The sequence below is a fragment of the Larimichthys crocea genome, chromosome III (genome assembly GCF_000972845.2).
Source record: "Larimichthys crocea isolate SSNF chromosome III, L_crocea_2.0, whole genome shotgun sequence".
NCBI lineage: Eukaryota > Metazoa > Chordata > Actinopteri > Sciaenidae > Larimichthys > Larimichthys crocea.
Window position 1 is genome coordinate 21,741,266 of NC_040013.1, and position 20,047 is coordinate 21,761,312.

The 20,047-nt window shown below is 40.4% G+C and overlaps 1 protein-coding gene across 2 annotated transcripts in view; it reads left to right on the plus strand.

Moving 5' to 3' along the window:
- camkmt (calmodulin-lysine N-methyltransferase) overlaps nt 1-15,824 on the plus strand; it is a 92,633-nt gene extending 76,809 nt beyond the window's left edge. For both annotated transcript variants that reach the window (XM_019253095.2, XM_019253091.2), the window contains exons 10-12: nt 5,171-5,234; nt 7,525-7,656; nt 15,397-15,824. In XM_019253095.2, the coding sequence (XP_019108640.1) occupies nt 5,171-5,234; nt 7,525-7,656; nt 15,397-15,495 (295 nt within the window). In that variant the 3' untranslated portion in view covers nt 15,496-15,824. The remainder of the gene's footprint in view (nt 1-5,170; nt 5,235-7,524; nt 7,657-15,396) is intronic.
- Nucleotides 15,825-20,047: the final 4,223 nt, after the last annotated feature.

Here is a 20,047-nt window from a genome sequence, read left to right on the forward strand (position 1 = left end):
AGTCACACCAGTTTGTCACAAAAAAAAGGAAACCATTTCCCAGAATCACTTTCTGTTCATATTAAGTCTTTCTCGGAAATGCAGCCAGTTGAACCTGCCTAAGCAAAGCAGAGCTTAAGACACATTTCCTCATCCTGGAACAAACAAAAATGAAGTGTAGAGTACACATTAGAGCTGTGAAGGATGATGGAAAGAAGACAGATGAGAGAAACAAGCAGACAAAAGAGCGAGTGAGACGTTAAGTTAAGATATATGTCTGTTAAAAACTGCGTTACTTCACTTGAATGTTCGACGTGGAGGTAAATGTACATCTAGAGTCTGACCACAGAAGACTGTTGACACATCCGTCTGCTGAAGGTGCTCATCTCAGTTTAATACACGTACTGTATGTACGAGCAGATTTCAAGACTAGTTTGGAGAAATTTGCGATCCAATATCAAAGTCACGCATGTGATTCGGGGACCTCCCGTGCACATACACTGACAACGGGCATGTTTGTTAAGCTGTGAAACTTTTTGAAATGAACACTATTTACCTATTCATAGACTCTCTCAGTAGAGGAGATCATCATAACCTCGTCTTCACAACGACAGTCAGTGATTCACAGAGAGAAAGACAGACAGCAGTGCAGAATTAGTAAAGTGTGTGTGTGTGTGTGTGTGTGTGTGTGTGTGTGTGTGTGTGTGTGTGTGTGTGTGTGTGTGTGTGTGTGTGTGAGAACATCAGAAATAGAGGGGGATTCCTGCAGTGGGCATGTGGGTGGCAGAGGATCCTTGGCTGGGATGTTGGTATGTCTGCTTTCTCCAAAAGCTGTCCATGTGTGGGATGTTGGTATGTCTGCTTTCTCCAAAAGCTGTCCATGTGTGAGCACTGAGATAAAGCCCTGTGTGTGTGTGTGTGTGTTCATGTGTGTGTGTGTGTGTGTGTGTGTGTGTATTCGTGTATGTGTGTGTGTGCATTTTTTCTATTTTTGCACTATATCTGTGTCATTTGAATCTTCTGCACATTCACATGAGCACCTTTTATGCACACACACACCTCTTTTGAGTTTCACTTAACTGCTGACTTGGATTAGATTACGAACTTTGGACACATTACCAGTATACACACACACACACACACACACACACACACACACGTCCTTGTTGAAAAGCTCTGTGTGATGACTTGGCACAATAGCACCAGCCTTGACAGAAGGTCAGAAATACGTAATGGCAGTCTGTTGCACTTTCGATGGCGCTGAGACAATAAACAAGCGAGTGCTGCTCTGTGCCTGAGGATCACGATGAATAAATAAACATAGTTTATCATTTATGTTTATTTTGCGATGCTGAAATCATTCTGTGGGTCTCTGCACCAGTTTTCACCGCTCTACAGATCAGAATAGGTCATTCTGAAGGATTTAAAAGGTCAAAGCTTCATTTCATTCTGTTAGATTACAAATGAAATCAATGTTTTACTGTTATGTATTTGGTTAAGGCATGAGTTATTGTTTTTCTTGACTTCCTCTACGGTATATTATGCACAGTTTCACACTGATTCTTAGACTTCTGCCTAAAACACTTTCTCATTTACTCAACTTTGTCTCTTTCTTCTCCTTTGTTTGTCTTTTCTCTGTCTGTCATATAATTTCTGTCAGAACTCCAATAGGCTTCTTTCTTCAGCAGCACTTTGTTTTTTTAAAATTCTCTGACAGTGGAATGAGACATTGTCAGCCTCTTTTAGTTTTGGTAAAATTGTTGTGCCACATGTGACTCCAAATTGAAATAATTTTTGATATTTTGAATTTTTTCTTTTATCGCACTAAAGGAATTAGAAAATTATTATTATTTTTTAAACAGATCAGATTTAAATAAATTAATTACAGTGCATACCGAAATATTTCGCCACACACACACATAGACACACGCACACACAAATCATCAGGGTTTAAATGTGTCAGTGAGTATTCGATCAACATCGAAATTCTCATTTAGGTTGAAAATGTATTTTAGTCAACAGAAAGCTGATAACGTATCTAAATGGATGTGAATAAAAGACCAAAGAGGTCTCTCTCTTTTTTCTTTCAAATCATCAGATCTTACACACACTCAATAACCTAATAATGCATATAAATAAACACCCTTGCATATGTACATGATGTCATGTGTTTTCACGATCTCACCCCTGCAGCTTTGACGACATCCTGTATGTCCACATACGTGTGTGAGCAGACAAATATAGCAGCGATGCTCTCTCTCTCTCTCTCTCTCTCTCTCACACACACACACACACACACACACACGCCCATTCCGTGCCCTTTGACCTTCAGTCAGTTTTGACTAGAGTTCACTGGGCCGTCCTGGGTGGAAGTGGTCTGCGTGAGACAATGGGCCTCTGACAGTCTAGAGGCACCAGAGGTGACCTTAAAGGGGAGGACCACTCAATTTGAGAGTTCATAAATATTAGACTGGCATTATTAAACTCTCTATCAAACAGTGTAATAGACTGTGAGACATTCCTCTGAGTGGAATATAACTTTAAACATTCAAACTACCAACAAATGAAGTGATTCTATAATGCAAATGTCTGCAACTACAACTGGTGACAAAGACAAATATTTATCATATGAAAAAGGAGATCAAATCTGAAGTAACTTAACACTCGTGTATGCATCAATAAACAGGAACAGTGGTCACATTGCAATATATAATTGGTAAACGGATACCTAATATAGCCATTTTTTAAGATCACTTTATTTTCTTCCCCCATAGAAGGGTGAATTTTACATATTCTTTTGTTTTTTTTATAATATTTTTCTTAAGTATGTTAGAAACTTTTATTAGCTCTGTTTCTGTTCAGATAAACAATGTGAATCCTGCAACAATAATCTTAAATTAACTGCTCCATCACCCCTTATAGATACCTCGTATATGACACGTTATTTCAACTTTTAAATCTTGACTTGCAGGACTGCATAAGTAATGGGTAGTTTTAGCTTACTTTACATCACATATATGGCTTGATTTGTCATATCACAATGTTATAGCAGTTGTAGACATCTTTAAAGATTTTCATCAGTAAAGACAATGGCTGTTTTTAACTGGTGCCCTGTTAACGGCACGGTGTCCTTTCCCTGCCCTCAGTGTGTTTGCGTCCGTGTGTGTCTCAGCTGCTGCCTCCACCCAACTAGCTCACTTCCTTGTTTTCCTTACTACTCACTTTTCCTGTGAACCGATATCTGTGTCAAAATAAACCAAACACAAACCTCTCACCTTTCAAGTCAAATAAACTTCGCACCTCTGTTTAACCTTAAAAGAATAATAAACTTTACACGCGCGCACACCCATCCTGATCTCGGTATGAGTTCGTAATGGAAAGGTGTTAATTTTTAAACATTTGTCCCCAATATCCTGTGTACAAAATCCATCTGTGTAGATGTAGATAGATCTGTGTGACGTGCGCCTCTCATTCTTCAGTGGGCTCAGAGGATTTTGAACGAGGAAAGGTCAGAGGCTGTGATCGGAAAGTTACGTCCAGATTGCCACTCCACTGGCCAGTTGGACGGATGTGAGGCATTATGTCAAATCTGTGCTGTATTGTTGCATTTTAGTCAAATTACTCCACTCTCATCTGTGATAATAGGTACACACAAACACACACACACACACTCACTGCTCTACTTACTTGCATAATGGATTGAAATTTGTCTTTGTGGATACGGAGACAGGTGTTACTTTGTTTAGTCGATCTGTGTGTCTGTGTGTGTGCGTCTATCTCCATCTATTATGTAAAATCAACTAGTTCTCAAAAAGTCAATTGAGCATTTAACATTTTATTATCACTTAAATATCAGGACTTACAAGGAGTGAATTGTAAGTCAAAAATAAACTGTTTTGTCAGTATTTATACTGAATTAAAGGTATTAAAGGTCCGGTCTTTAAGATTCAGGATAATTTTTTAACAGAATATGGCAAAAATTGAATATAATATTCACAACCATCCTTTCATCAGTGTATAATTATCTATGAATAAGAATCATTATGTTTTCATTACCTTAGAATGAGCTTTTTACAGATCTATAGACACTGCAGGTCCTCTTCCACACAGTCTGTTGAACCGCCAATGGACAAACTGAACACTGGCGCCTTTCATGTCTTACATTCTGCAGAGGGTGAAATGAGGGGGTTGCAATCTGAAACTAAATGTTTCAAGATGGCACTGAATCTTGAACAGTGCTCCTTTTTAAAGCTCCCGATGTCTTTATTATCTTATAGTTGGAAATCTACTTTATTTCTATCAAGCAATGACATTTCTGCAAACGCAGGGAAGGGAATGTGGGATCAACAATTTGCAGTGCACGCTATATCTTAGTGTGTTTCCCTTCTTTCTCCAGTTAAGACAATTTGCCCTACAGAAAAAAATTAGATTTGTTGTCACATCATCCACTCATCTTTGCATTATCAGTATTAAAATCACTTTTTTATGACCATGCAAACACACACACAGTGACTCAAACACACATATACTCTACAAAGGCATGTGACACACACTCCACCATACAGCACCCTGATAATCTAGCATTAATCACTAATTACTAAGCTTGCTTATCATCACGCAGTGGCAGTGGTACTTACATACGCAAATGCTCGACACGCATGAAAATGTGTACACACTCTGTCCCCCCACACACACGCGAGTTTCAGTACAGCGGTGTTAAATGCACAATGGATCCAGTTAATTTGATTTTGTTAATATTTATTTATTTTCTTTGTGTGTTGTTTTTTTGTTCTTACATCTTCATATTAACTTCAGAGCGCTCACACACTCCAGGTATTAATTCCGCAAATTCAAGGTGCTTTCACGCCGCTTTGAAGTGTCCCCGGTTTAAAAAGTGTGTATGCACGCACGCGTTTGTTTACTGTAGGCGATGGTATCTGTGCACGTCGGATTTCACGATGTTCTGCATTCCTCTCGGTGCCTCGACAACAGGCCGAGGTGAATACACATGGAAAACTCAAACGTAAACAAAAAAGCAAGAGCATCTTACTCATGCAAATTGTTTTTTTTCCCCCCTTCTTCCTGTTGGTGGATTTATTCGTGAACAAAAGAAAAATAAATAGCTTGCTTCTTTATCTGGAGCTGCTATCGTAAGAATGCATTCTAACCTGACTCTCCCTCTCCTTCTCAGTTTGTTTCTCGACCAGTACAGAGCCTGCCTGGTTGATGCTATAAGGAGATTACTTCAACCCAATGTAAGTGTGTGTATTTGCCTGTGTGTGTCTACTGTATGTATATCTCTGCTTATCCCCTTCCTTCAAATCACCACCCACTCTTCTCAATCATAATTAGGTCTTGCCCAAAACCCTATACACATTAATAGTCTGACAGGATTAATATCATGTAATGCTTCAATGCTTATTATGAGCAACTTGAATGCATTGCTCTGATCTCCGTCTCTCTCTCCCCTGCCTTCCCTTAATCATAAATCCGAGGCAACTTCTCCCTTTTGGCCTCGCGATAAGACCCCACGCTGTGACAGCCAAAGCAAATGGGGGAGAAAAAAAAGCAAAAGGCTGGAAGAGATAGGGTTGAGGTTTCTATTCATCTGAGGGAAGAGGGGTGCGTTTTTTAAGTACAGAGGCCAGGCGGGTATAGGGCATATCTGTTTATGAAAAAAGGGGTGAAGGGAAGGAGATAGGGAGAAAAAGAAGGAGGAGAGGACACAGGAAAGGGTGAGGGAGGAGAGAGATGAATGGGAAAGATGGAAGGAAATACATTTCTCTTTTTTGTTTGAAATCTTTTATTGACGATGAACCAGCAACGTCGAGATCTTAATGTGGTTTTCAGCTCAGTGTCATGTCATCAAAGGGTCGGTTCATCCAAATTAGAACAAAAAGACAAAACGAAACATAATCTAATGAGCGTTTTTTTCATAGACACTGTCAGAATAATGCACAGGATATTGCTGTGCATGGTTTTTACTAGTAGAAACAAAAGAAATAGTCCCTAAAAACTGTGTTCAATGGATAATGCAGAGCAACTGTTTTTTTTTTAAAAGAGATGTTGCTGCTGTATGGTTTAAATGTCATTTTTAAATGCTGTCAGCACCTCAAAAGAATTAAATTCACCTCTATATTATTTGAAGGCAGAATTCTCACAGACAGATATCTAAACCGAAACTGTCCACTTGGTTAGATACTGCAGTGAACATGTTTCTTTGTAATATGGGTTAACTAACCCTTTAAAATCTTTACTAGGGTGTCGTTTAGCTCAGTTGGTAGAGCAACTGCCCCATGTACGAAGGCTCAGTCCTTGCTGCGGCAGCCCAGGGTTCGAATCCGACCTGTGGCTCTTTCCTGCATGTCATTCCCCGTCTCTCTCTCTCCCCACTTTCCTGTCACTCTTCAGCTGTCTCTATCGAAAGTAAAGCTTCAAAAGGCTGCTACCTTAACAACAGCAGACGTTACTACAAAGGATAATATTAATATTACACTCAGGCTGTTGCCAACAGTGACACACGTTTCCTCGGCTGACATTTCAGACCGCGACATGCGCAGTAACGCGTCGTGTCTCAGTTGCAGTGGAAATGCAGAAACTGCCGTGGCTGAATGACAGACGCGACATCTGGCTATTGTTGTACATCTGTGTTAAGTCTCTCTTCATGTCTCTCTCTCGCTCTTTAATCCAGTGGAGATAATTCGGGGGCTAATATGATTTGAGTGTCGGGCCATCAGACTGTCGCTGCCACAACAAGCTTTGCCAAATATTTAATAATTTGCTAAGCTGATTAAGCAATTAACAAAGCAATTAATTCTCCCATCTAATGGCACTAATTTGTTGTTTCTGACAAAGGTGGTCCATCCGGTGGGCTGGATCCCCTTAATCAGCTGATTAGTGCTGGGAGGAATTTTGTCTGTTTGTTTCCTTTTGCTGTGTTTTTACAGAGAGGTGATGAGGAGGGGGGTAATGCAACTGTATGTACAGATGAAAAATCATCTGTCAAATGAAGCGATCCTGCTGTTCCACTGCCTTTGTGTTCGTTTAGCTTGTGTTGTGTCAGTGTGTGTTTAACTGTGTGCATCTGCTGTGTGTGTGTGTGTGTGTTTGCATGAGCGTCCCTCTTTGCTCCATTTAATTAAAACAATAATAACGCGATCGACATGAAAAAAGAACTGAAAGCTGAAGGATTTCAAAGAAACTTTGAACCTGTTGCTAATCCTCTTAGTATTTGCAGAATGTCTATGGTGCATGTGCACATCCAAATACTCTTTCTCTTTCTCTCTGTCTTTCTCACACACACACACAGGCGCACACTTTTACACGTCACACACACGAGTAGCGTGTTTTTGGTTTATCGTCTAATATGTACCTGGTAAAAAATGAAATATCAAAGAACGTGTCTGTGTATTTGTGTTACACTAAACAACAAATGTTAAGAGAACTGAGGAGTGAAGGTGTGTGAAGTACCCGATGAATGTACTGTGCGCTATATTCACTATCTAACTCCAAAAGTACTCACTCACCTCTTTGTTTTCTATCCAGGGCATGGCGTTGGTGTTTGCTCCGCTGCGCGGTGAAACTCTGAGACTGTTCTGTCAACTGGCCCAGAAGGCCGGGCTCTACGTCTCTCAGCACCAGCAGTATGATGCTCAGGTCATGGATGTTCATTTAAAGGTAAGGAGATCCATGAATAGAAAGACACTCAGACAGTGAGCATAGCTACAAAACTCATAATAAGTCGTAAGTATGCAGGAAAAGTGCTCTTAGAATCAGTAATATAAATAATCACTTACTTTCTCACCGTGGATTCAGAGTGTCACTTTTTCTTATAGTTAATATAAGAGTTTCACATCAAAGAGCTGACTTTATCTGTAGTATGAATAAATTAAACCTTTTGTTTTCAGGTTGTTTTTAAGAATGCCTTTCTGACTAGCAGACAAATAAATGAATTGATTTGATTTGCGTAGTACTCTTGACTTACACTAGAGTTGGCTTGTCACTATAATAATTTATCCTCTCCAGACTGGCTATAGCCGGGCATTGGCAAATGCAAATTTGTCTAGAAAGACTAAAACAACATTCCTCTGGACGCAACAACCAATCAGAGCAACACAATGTGTAACTTGGCATAGTTGGTAAAATAAACTTACCTAATCGTGTCAGAAGGATAAACACATCTTTCTGTTGAACAGAAGCTTTAAGTTTGAGAAAATATATGATCTAGTCCATTTTATACATTTTTATTTCAACATAAAGTTCCCTATCTGTGGAAGCCATCTTGGTTTTTCATGAAAATGCAACAGGCAAAAAAATCTAAGTTGTAAAAAAATAAAAATAGAAATAAACCTGAATCATATTAGAGAAATGGTTGTAATTGGCCTGACCAGATCCGGGATCTTTTAATAAAGACGAGAAGATCAACCTGTCGCTTGATTGTTTAGAGATACTTTCTTTGTGAGACACACTGGAGCTGAAACAAGCTGCCTTAACTTGGCACCGTGAGAGAGAGACAGAGCGAGGGAAAAGAGGAAAGAAAAGGACAGTGAAAAAGAGAAAAGGAGCGACAGAAAGCACATGAGTAGGCGGTGTTAAAAGAAGTGGTGTCCAGCTGTTAACTCTATTACACACACAGCTACAGAAGAACAGGACAGCAAGGAGCAGGGCTAAATTGGTGCACACGCATTTCACCTACACTGGTGGACAATTGGACAGACAGGCCATTAAAGTGCCTGTTAAAGTGGCCTGAACCTTAGCGAGGAAAATTGTTCTTCTTCTCTCATTATCTATTTGTCCTTCACTGAATTTAGCATGGGCGATCAGTCGTACGTTTCACTGTATATCGACACTTCAGGTGAGCACACGACGACAACTGTCACAATCCACATTTGGCCTCCACACCATCATGTAGTGAGAGGGTCAAGTTACTCTGGCTAATTAAATATTGAGTCTGTCACCAGTTTGTGCAAAGTTATATTAATATACAGCTAATTTGCATGAGCAAATGGTTTTGGAATTGTTTTTAATCAGGGTAACATGGAAACTGCGCTCTGCCAATATTTCATACTGTATGTGCATGGTTTTCATATACAGTAAGAAAATGTAGAACATGACTAACATTTTAGTGCCTATGTTAGAGATGTAAAGATGAGGGTTTTGGTTAAATATATAAAAAAAAACATCCATGTGCACAAGATGCAGCAAATTTCCTACAATATTTAACCAAAACCACCACCTTTCCCAAACCACAAACAAATCTTTTAGTGGCTTAAGGAGTAAGTAAGTTAGGACTTCTTGTGATGCAGCACTCAAATCCAGAGTCTGTGCTACCTTCACTCATTCATCCACCCTAACTTCCTTCATGTACTGTGATAAGAACAATTCCTACGCTACATAAGATCAATAATCAGATTGACAATTCAAATTAGTATCTTATTTTGTTTAACGTAGTCTAACGTAGTTTAACTAGGAAACAAATCGACATGCACATGCTTTAAGAATATGCCAGATGAAGCTTAAATGAGCTTGTAAAGTACATTCAATTGATGAGGCATGGCTTCAGATGTGATATCTTTATAGTAGGTGGTTTTGGACTCCGGTGGAGTGAGAGCAGCACAAGCTGAAATCACTTTAGAAAAAGGACACAAGATTCTAGAAAGGTCAGAAGAAAAGACAGAAAGGAGGAAAAGAAAAAGAAAGAAGTTAAGAGGGGCAGAAAGAAAGTACCTTTAGTGGGATTAAAGTGGATGCTGCCATTGCCTTAAATTTAAAAGAAATACAATTTTGGTTTGAAAGAGCAGTGGGGAGAATTGATTGGGCCTCAAGGCCACAGGATACAGTCATTGAATAATCCTAATGGTTCAGCACCTCAATCACTTGGGAGAATTGCTAGTAAGACCTGTTTTAGTGATGAAAGTTGCTTGACAACAGAATGTGTGCAATGTTGAACGGTGAAATTCAGACTAAAATTGATGTGGGATAAAAAATAAATAAAAAATCTCACTCGAACACAAATTTTTTTTAAATCTTGTACGGAGACTACCAGACCAGTCCGCTCACTCTTGAAATGCACACTTCTATCTGTGTGACACACAGACACTATCACGCATGCACACATACACACATGCACAGTGGGGTCAGGTGCTGCGTGTGGATATGAGGACAAGTTGAAGTGCCCCCCTCACATCTGAAGGTGATTAAGTCTCCTCTGCTTATCTTCTGATGAACACTCTGAACAACCCCTGTGTAGTTGTGTGTGTGTGTGTGTGTGTGTGTGTGTGTGCTTGTATGTGCCTGACTGACCATTCGCACCACACACACACCCACACCCTCACCCACACACACACACACACATACACACAGCTAAGAAACAAGCTATATCACAATCCCACACAGACCAGACATCACTCAGACAGCATATTGGCTAGACATTACACACAAACACACACACCACATGATGATATCACAGCGAAACATACACTACCACCGTGCGCGTGCACGCGCACACACACACACACACATCTAAATGAGCAGCTGCTACTCATTTGCACTACAGATTACCTTTCTTCAGCTATATTTACTTTCAGTGGGTGGATCAGAACACAAGAAAAATGCATATCAGAACCGACAGTGGAACACACACTATGGATTTTCTTTCACTGCGGCTTAAAACAATCAAAGACGTCGTCACCAAAAGCAGGTTTATCCATTTTGAGGGAAAGAAAATTGAATTGAAAAGTCCATATGTTATTATTATTTTTTAACACTGAGAATTCTAGCTATAAAAATGTGCTTTATGTGACACTAAATTAACTTTAGATTAGACTGTGTTGATTTTTAAAAAAAAGCCTTTTTTTTAATTTGGTAGTAAAATGTTAGAATTTGTCAAATCTATTAATGCGATCTGTAATTTGTCATATATTTCTGACAAAATAATAAAAATAAATTGAGCCTGCACATCTTTCATGTTTTTATTTTATATAGGCATATTGTTTTTACTCTTTTTAAATTCTGTAACTTTAACTAACTCCTAAATGAAGAAAAACAGAGCAGAGCCAGGATTTTTTTGTTTACCAGTAGGCTGCTGCATAGTGTTACTCAAATATTTGGGGCAACATCGGGATATGGTTGAAATCAGTTACATATTAATAGAAAATGTGTCCAATATTAATATAATTCTATGGTAAATGTATGCAAAGTCACATGCAAATCATGTAATTAATGTTTAACTAAATGAAAGAATGCATTAATTCATTAACACAGACAACAAAGCTTCGTAAACCTCCTTGACATGAAAATATTGAATTATCTCCCAATACTGGTGTCAAGCAAGAAGCACACTGTCCACGTAGCCACACAACGGTGTCGGTTGAGTTTCCACATGTGTCATTTAGACAGAGTTTACTTCTTTTCATGCTCCCATAGCGACTCACAAGCTCCTCCATCTGGCACGGATGCTGTTAAACAAACGTACCCCCGGTAGCTGCGAGCGTATTGGCATCCCTCACTGTGCCAGATTTGACGCACGTCAGATTTTGATTTTGTTTGGAATATACTGTCTGTGGTAATGTTTGCTTTGTGTGTGTGTGTGTGGAGAAAGAGAGAGAGATGGAAGTGTTTTTAGTAATTCTTTACAAACCATCTCTAGACCCCCAGCTCGCTACTCCGCAGTTTTTCCAAACATACACACACACACACACACACACTTTCGCCCTCTGACACAAACACATTCGAGGGACTGCAGACAGCAGGCAGGGCCGATGTGCAGCGGGTAGTGTGTCTAAGAACTGTGTGTGTGTGTGTGTGTGTTGAGTGTAAGACGTGTGCTGGGACGGGCAGACAGGGCTAGCGCGTTATCCTCTTATCCCCACTGTTGTGGAATAGAGAGGCAAGCAGCTGGAGGGACTGCAAGCAGCCTGATAATGCCAGCGCTATTTTCTAACCCGCCATCTTAATCTTGTTACTCAAATGGTTGTGAAGAGAGAGTCATGAATTTTAATTTCTCTCAAACGCACCCACACACACACACACACATGCAAGAGAGTGTGTGTGCACATGTGTAGATCCCCCGTCTCTCTCACATGCATAAATAGTATCCCCACTGTGTCCGTGCACTCACACTCTCTTGCCTGCCTCCGTCTTTCTGTCTCCCTCCTTCACTTTTTTTTTCTCCCCCCCCTCAGCTGCCTGGCTACCCCCTTCCTCCCTCCCTCCCCCATTTCTCTGACATATCTTCCTTCACCCTTCTCCACTCTCCCTCCCTCTGCTCCCCACTATCTTCCCATTTCCTACATCACGACCCACTTCTCTATTTATTCAAGCCTGTCCTTCTATCCCTTCCTCTACTCGTCTCTCCATCCACCCCAATCCCTCATTCTCTGTTTCCTAATCCTGCCGAGGAAGACCCCAGACATCCGGTTCATCCGTCCCTCCCTTGTCTCAGAGCCGCCCCCCCTCCGTCCCCTCCGTCCCCCAATACCTTGTTCACTTTCTCTCTGGTCTACACGAGCAGGGCAAGAATAAGCAAAAAAAAAAAAAGGAGGCAGAGAAATAGAGAGCACAATGAGAGCACGAGAGAGAGAGAGGGAGAGAGAAGCTGGGGTGAAAGTGACAATAAAATAAATGACTTGCACCTTGGAAGGGGAAAAAAAAAAAAGAGAAAAGATTGTGGGGGCGGTGTGGTGGGGTGTGGGGGGGTCGGGTTGAGAGCCGATTTAGCCAGCCACCCATGAAGCTGATTAGGCAGCCTGCGATCAGGAGGAACAGCTTTGCTTGTTAAACTTTTCACCTCTGCGAGCTCTTAGCCCTCACCGTGTAAATGCCCCCTCCCTCCCTCTCGGTCCCTCCATCCCTCCATCTATCGCTTCCTTGCTCCTTCCGCCTGGTAGAATTTGAATGTGAATGCTGGCCGTGGTCCCCATAGCAGGCTTAGCTCAGGGGGCCAGCAGCTGCCCCTCCACGCCCAACCACCCCCTGGGCCGTCTGGTCTCGCTCTTTCTCTCCCTCTTTCTTTCTTTCTCTCTCTCTTTCTTTCTTTCTTTCTCTATCTGCCTCTCTCTCTCTCTTTACCTCTCTTTCTCTCTCTCTGGGGGTCACAGGTTCAACCACAGGCCGGTGCCTGGAGGGATGGCCACAGGAAGATAACGCACATGAAGGCCACTGGGGGAGAAAGGGAGGGACCGATGGAGAGAGGGGAGAGGCAGAGGAGCACTTTGTTCACAGTCAACAAAAAAAAAAAGGAGAGAAATTGGAAAAAGGCAGAGATGGTGAAGAGGCGAAGATCTCTCACTTCCTCGGGACAAGCTGTGGGAAAAGGAGTGATGAGACGTGTGAGAGAGGTGTGTCAGGGGACACTCAGGTAGCTTTTTAAAATCACACAAACCTCCTATTCTCTGGGTGTTTTACACCTGTGTACTAATACTAAGAATAATTTGAGTTATCAGTCAGGACTTACATGTGGTTGTAGTATATGTGTTGCTGCAGGAACTGGTGAGACGTTAAAATACGATTGAGGAACGCCACTTTGACATTCACTTGACAAGTGAAGTCGAGCCAGGTTAAACTTTCTTGCAGGATTGTTTTCATTTTGTCTGTTACAGTTATGTATGTAGTATTTTGGATTTAACTGTATTTTAAATAAGCTTACTGGACAACACCTTTTTACATGTTTTATTTATTTGCTCTATAAAAACATTTAACTAACTTTAATTAACTTCATCACAGACATTTATAACTTCATATACTACTGTCCTGTTAACCAAAGTGAGAGACCCGCATGTCCCCTTTTCGGACTTTACCACAACAATAAGTTCAAATTAAGAGTTAAAGGGTTTTTAAAGTGGCAGTGTGGAGGGCTCACACACTGATCTAAATATTATAATGCTGGGAAAATTGAATAAAATAAAAACAGCTGCAACCCACAACATCATGATTTTCACGAGGGCCACCAAACAGCCTAATTTATCAGGAAAAGCAGCACCCAGTCAGCAGTTGAGTTTGTAATGTAAGTAGGTTTGAGTTGGATGGATGAGCACTTGCACAGCACTTACATGCTGCTGACGGGAGTGAATTTTGGGTCAGTCTGAGTTTATGTTTGTTGTGAGGAAACCTTTTCACAGCTCTCCCCTATCCTGGTCTCAACACACACACACACACACACACACACACACACACACACACATACACACACACACACACACACACACACACACACACTAACAGACAGTCACAGACTCTCACACGAGCAGACCCCTCTAAACTCACTTCGTCAAGTCTCTGATCATTTGCCCGGACACTGGGCAAGCTGATTAGCTGGTACATGCCCAAACTGCCAAGTCTGCTTAAAAGGGCACTGAGTGGGCACAAAATAGTTACCAAAGCTGTGTACAAAGCTGTTCGTCAATTAGAGTCCACTGACAGAAAGTTTAGCAACTGTCCTGATAATTAATTCATTGTATTTTTTTCCAGCAAAAATGCCAAATTTCTCAATTTTTCTGCTCTTCCTAAAGGTTTTACATCACACTAAGATGACTGTTGATTGGACAGTTGATTGAAAACAGTCCAAAACCCAAAGTCCTTCAAAAAAAGTTGTTGATTGAAAAACTTTTTTGAAGGACTTTGAAGAATTATGGAACATTTTCAGCTTTCAAATTTAATCAATCGATCAAATTAATCAATTTACACCAAAAATAACTGTCAGATTAATTAATAATGACACTGCTTGTTTGTTTTCAGCCATATTGTGGTGCCACTTGGCATGAAATCTTTATGCCTGATAAATTATTTGCATTATTGTGCACACATAAACACATATGTGTGTATACGTATATGTGTACCAAATTGCTGTGATAGAGGCCCTCTGTGCCAGAAAACTATGGCCAACAGCAATTTAATGCAGAAAGACAAAAAACTGTTTTGAAGTGGTGATATTTCTCTTCAAAAGACAAGTTAAAGTTTCTGTCATTATTAGTTTGTGTCTTCAGTTGTTTCAGCTTTTAAAATATGTATCCAACATTATTACCTTCAACATTTATCTGCTTTTGAGCTCCATTACGTACCATAACTACAAATGATGTTGATGTATCATGTGTCACAATGTTAAGATTTTCTTGACAGGAAAAGTTCACAGAGAAGAATGATAACATTAGATAAATGTTTGAATATTTTGTATTTGAAATATTAAATATGTGTAACTTTGGGGGCAGAGTAGTAGAGGTGAAAGATGAAATGCAACAAAGGACTCACACCGACGATATTGTGATTAGATACATAGATAGATAGATAGATATATCCTCTTAGATCCCTCTGTAACCAGAATTTCTGGTTTGAATATTCCTATAATAAGCTAAACCAAAATAAAATAGACTTTCTGCATAATCTTCAGTCTGTGTTCATGTTATTCATGTCGTTTCCTTTCAGATGCTGAGGGAGGGAAAAGAAACATACGATGAGAACATCCACTATCCTCTCCTCATCACCTTGACCAAAGGACCTCAACCTGTCAGCCACACTCAGTAAACCAAAACGAATGAGCCTTCAGATCTACGCGCTACCACTCCACATGCAGTCATGTCAATGATGTGATTCACGAGCGAGCTAAGGAGGAAGAATTGCACTGAAGGCGCAGTATTAGAATTCAGTAGGGTAGAGTTTGTGTTAGGGAGAGCAAATCAAGTTGTGGTCGTATTTGAGACATTTTTCATGTCGATACTGGCCACTGAGAGGATTCATTGTAAGGTGGTGCATGGCTTTGGACAATATTTGAGCGTGCATGTTGTGCAGTTTGAAGAACGACCTCATTTTCAAAGCGATGGGGATGCTTTTATTGCAGCTGAGGAGGAAAAAAAGGAGAGGTGATTTTATTCTAGTATGTTTTAACCATCTGTCATAAGCCAAATAACTACTGTCACTCGGTCACTCGTCCCTTTGGTTAATCAGGCATCCAAGAAAGAAAGTGAACCACAATGCCAAACAGACTGGATAGCCAGTCAGGTAACCAGTCAGTATTCGGATAACGTATACGGCAGTTAATTAGCAAGTTATTCAATCATCATTCCAGCCAACAAGCGAGTTACATGGACGTTTCCCCAGTCAGTCCTACTGTAGGTGTCACTTATTCAGTCATTCAGTCAGTTAACGCCCTCTAAGCAGTCAGTATTAACCAATCTCACTGTGTTTCTGACCCCAGCATGGAGGCCACCTCTAATTCATTAACTATCACAGACTGTGGAGCAACTCACAGTTTCCTGTGCGCTCCCTTTATTTCTCTTTGTCCACCTTCCTCCCCCTTTTTTTAATTTCTTCTAATAGAACTCATTCATTCCCAGTCAGAGGTCAGTATTAATAACTTCTTTTGTGCGTTTTTTTCAACAGTGCATTAACACATTAAGGCCCTTTCAGACTAAGGAGCAATTGCTGCTGCCCAGGAGCTACAGTACGGCTAGCATATTATACAACATCGCCGCCATGGATACAAGTAGTCCACTGTACAACACATAATGTAATTTCATTTTAGCTCTGTTGGTGTTAGAATTTGTGTTTGTTACAACATTGTGTCCGCTGTCTTGACTCCTCCTCCTCCAGGTTGCGTTGACAGCACTGGATAAATCAGTCAATTGAACGATTGAAACTACGTCACTTCATTCACAAACATTCAGAGCTTCACTGCAACTTAAAGTGAGCGATTTGCAACAATCAGATCCTGAGGCAGCTGCTAAACGCTGCTAAAAGCTCCTAGTCTGAACCCACCTTCAGAAAACGAGAGAATGCATGCACATCCTCCTACTTCTGCTATTTACATTTATCGACAAGTGACCCCAATACTGTGGAATAGATTTTTTTAAAATGATATTCTATACAGAGCATATCTTTCTTTTTTTGTGTGTATCCCCCAGTGTCCACTGGCTTGGTGACTACAGCATCTTACTACATATACAATTATACATATTACAGGAAAATCTATATTAAATGGTGCATTCATTTGTTATTCAATTAGCCTTTAGATATATACGGCAAAACTATATTTTTCTGTATGTTTATACTTTAGTTTTCTTTCTGCTGATACACACTATTTAGAAAATACACACTCTTCTTTTACTACGTCTTTTACTACCATGATCATAAATGAGCTGCTATAATGTTTTCGGCAAAAGAATGGCTGCTAGAACAGGAACATCTGGGGCTCGGCATATGATTTGATGAACTATGTCTAACCATAGATCTCGATTTAAAGAGCTAACACCTTCACACATTTGCACCATGCTCTTTTGTTTTCCGTTGGCGGTACAATTCACTGTTTCACTCAGGTCTTATCCCATGCGTTCAACTGTTTCCTGTTTCCGCTGTTAGAGCGTCAGAGTGTCATTTGGTCACTAAAGCCTAAGGTTGTACCTATCACTAGTAAGGTGTTTCCATATTTCACTGTGATCCATTGCTGTACACAACAGCCATGAAGCTATGCAGTATCTCTCGGTGGCTGCTGTTTACATTCCTCACGTTGATACAATGATCCAACCTTCAGAAAAGAGAAAAAAAAGAGTTATTCCCTGTGTGTAACTACGCAGAAAAGTAAATTAAGCCAGTTTTATCAGTGGCCTCAATGCTCTGAGAACTTGAATTGCATTGCAGAAACGTTCCCATTGCAAAAGTTCAGAAGTATATTTACTTACGTCATTATCTGTAATGCAGTCTGCTGTACGCTGTGTGGGCTTACACAGAAACACCATCCCAACTGTGATTGTGTACAGTGACTTTATCACTGTCTAGTGTGACATCGCCACCGCTAACAGCGATGTCGTTTTACAAACACACTGTTTACTGTGACATCTGTGCTGCGTTGCTGTTTTTCCTCCAACATCACTGCCACCCACGATGCGCTGTGATGCTTTTCACAAGTGATGTCACCACTTCTTGTTGTGATATTAGTGCTGTACGCTTAGGACACTTACCACTTCTCACTGTGACATCGACAGACCGGTCCAGGAACCGTTCACAGTCGACGTTTTTTTTTGGTCTTGGTCATGTGGTCTTTACTTGGATTTGCTGACTAACAACACTAATAGTGAGTCAGTTGACAGTTGTTATAGAGGAAAAAAAAAAGACCACGGAGGAGGATCTGTGTTACATTGTCTTGGACAAACATCATGCAGTAATGCTCTATTCCAACAGATTTATGTCACTGTGTTGTGTGATGTCTCACCTAGGCTATTATTTTATTATTATCATTTTATTTGATTATCAAGTAGAATTCTTGTTATTGAGGCCGTGTCCACACTTTTCTACACTCATTCTATTTTTTATTTCAACCACTGAAAATATAATTTCAAGAAAATTTGAACTTCACTGTGAAGGGACATCTTTCCAACAGAAGAAATTGTTGATCAATTATTTCATGATTTGGTGTCTGGCTTAAGTGTTCTGATATAATAGCTTTTAGTTTGTTTGTTTTTTGTATTATTTTGGGAATAGACACCAGAAACATGATGATAATTAAATGAAATATTTTAATTGGTCCATTTTAGTGTGGACGTGGCCTTATATAGTGAGTTTGTTTGTTCTGTATATTTAATTTCCTCCGCTTCACTGTAATCAATGGATTGTATGTTGTACTTTACAGTCGAAGGGTGGGTGATTTTTTTTTTCTTTTCTTTTGTGATTAAATGAAAATAAAAAAACATTTTCTTCAAGAAATATGAGATGTTTTCTTCTTCGTAACTTGCTCCTTTTGAAAATGTACAAATAACAATTTAATTTTATAATATTTTATTAGAAAAATAATAAAAAATGTGATAAGGATAGCAAACTTATTCATTAGTACAAAATAAATATTTCGGTATCATAAGAACTATTTATTATTATTATTAAATTAAATTGAAAGTATTTTTCCTCAATAACTACTGGTTGAAAAGCTGCCAGTGCCTGTGTGTTCCCTTATTAAAACCCCAGTGTTAAATATCCACAGATGTAATAAAGTTTCCTTCAGGGCCTGATCGGCCGCGGCCTGTGTTTCAAATACAATGGCCTCCTGCAGGCTAAGCTGGTGCCAGACAAGGTAACACACACACGCACACACGCACACACACACATATCAAACCCAGTCAACAGTCTACCCCTCCACAGGAAGAAAAGAGAGAGGGATAAAGGAGGGAGGGAAGGCAGTACACAGCAGCTAATCCCGCAGGCTCACTCTTCTGTTTATCAGTCAGAAGGAGGGAGGGAGAGTTAGCAGAAAGGGAGGGACCAGCGAGGCCTCCTGATCTGTCTTTTGATATTTTAAAGAGGTCTGTTCTCTCCTCCCCAACACTCTGCTGAAGAGACAGAGAAGAAGAGATAGAAAATGCTGCAGAGAGAGAGAGAGAGAGAAAGGCTGAAAAAGACAAGAAGGCAGAGGAGGAGAGGGGAGCAAAAGAAATGGGGCCCTGAATCTGAGTCACACTGAATAGTCGGATGGAAAGGGGAAGTGAGACAGCTGGAAATGAGGTGAAAGTAGATCGAAACAGCGGGGAAAAGCTTCAGCCTTGAAAGAAAAGAGAAGCTGACTGAGAGACTGAGATTGACTGGCCAAGTGAGTGATCGAACAGAGAAAAAGAGAGAGACAGAGTGCTCCCGGCTCGACACAAGGGCCCCATTAACTTGACCACTTGCCCTTTGCACACAAAGGCAGGGCCGGCCCACTGCCCCTCCCACCCAATTATCCACGATTAGGCTCAGTGCACTGTGTCAAGCTGGAGAGGGGAAGGAAAAGAGGAGAGGGGGAGAGAGAGAGAGAGAGAGGCGAGCACAGGGTGGAGGAAGAAGGGGACAGAGGGAGTAAGCGAAGGAGAGCAAGGACTGGAAACAAGTGAGGGGGTGGATGATGAAGGATGATAAAATTAGTGTTGCGTTACTAATGCTGCCATGACTTGCAGCTTACCTGTATTGCATCTGATGTGCTGACAGATCGCTGTCTCAATTTGCTTTTATTTGATTTCTTCACGGATTTGTTTCTAAATTAAAAAACATGCGTCAGAGGGATGAAAGATGTTTGACCATTTGTATGTGTGACACCAGGCTACATTAGCATTTATAAGAA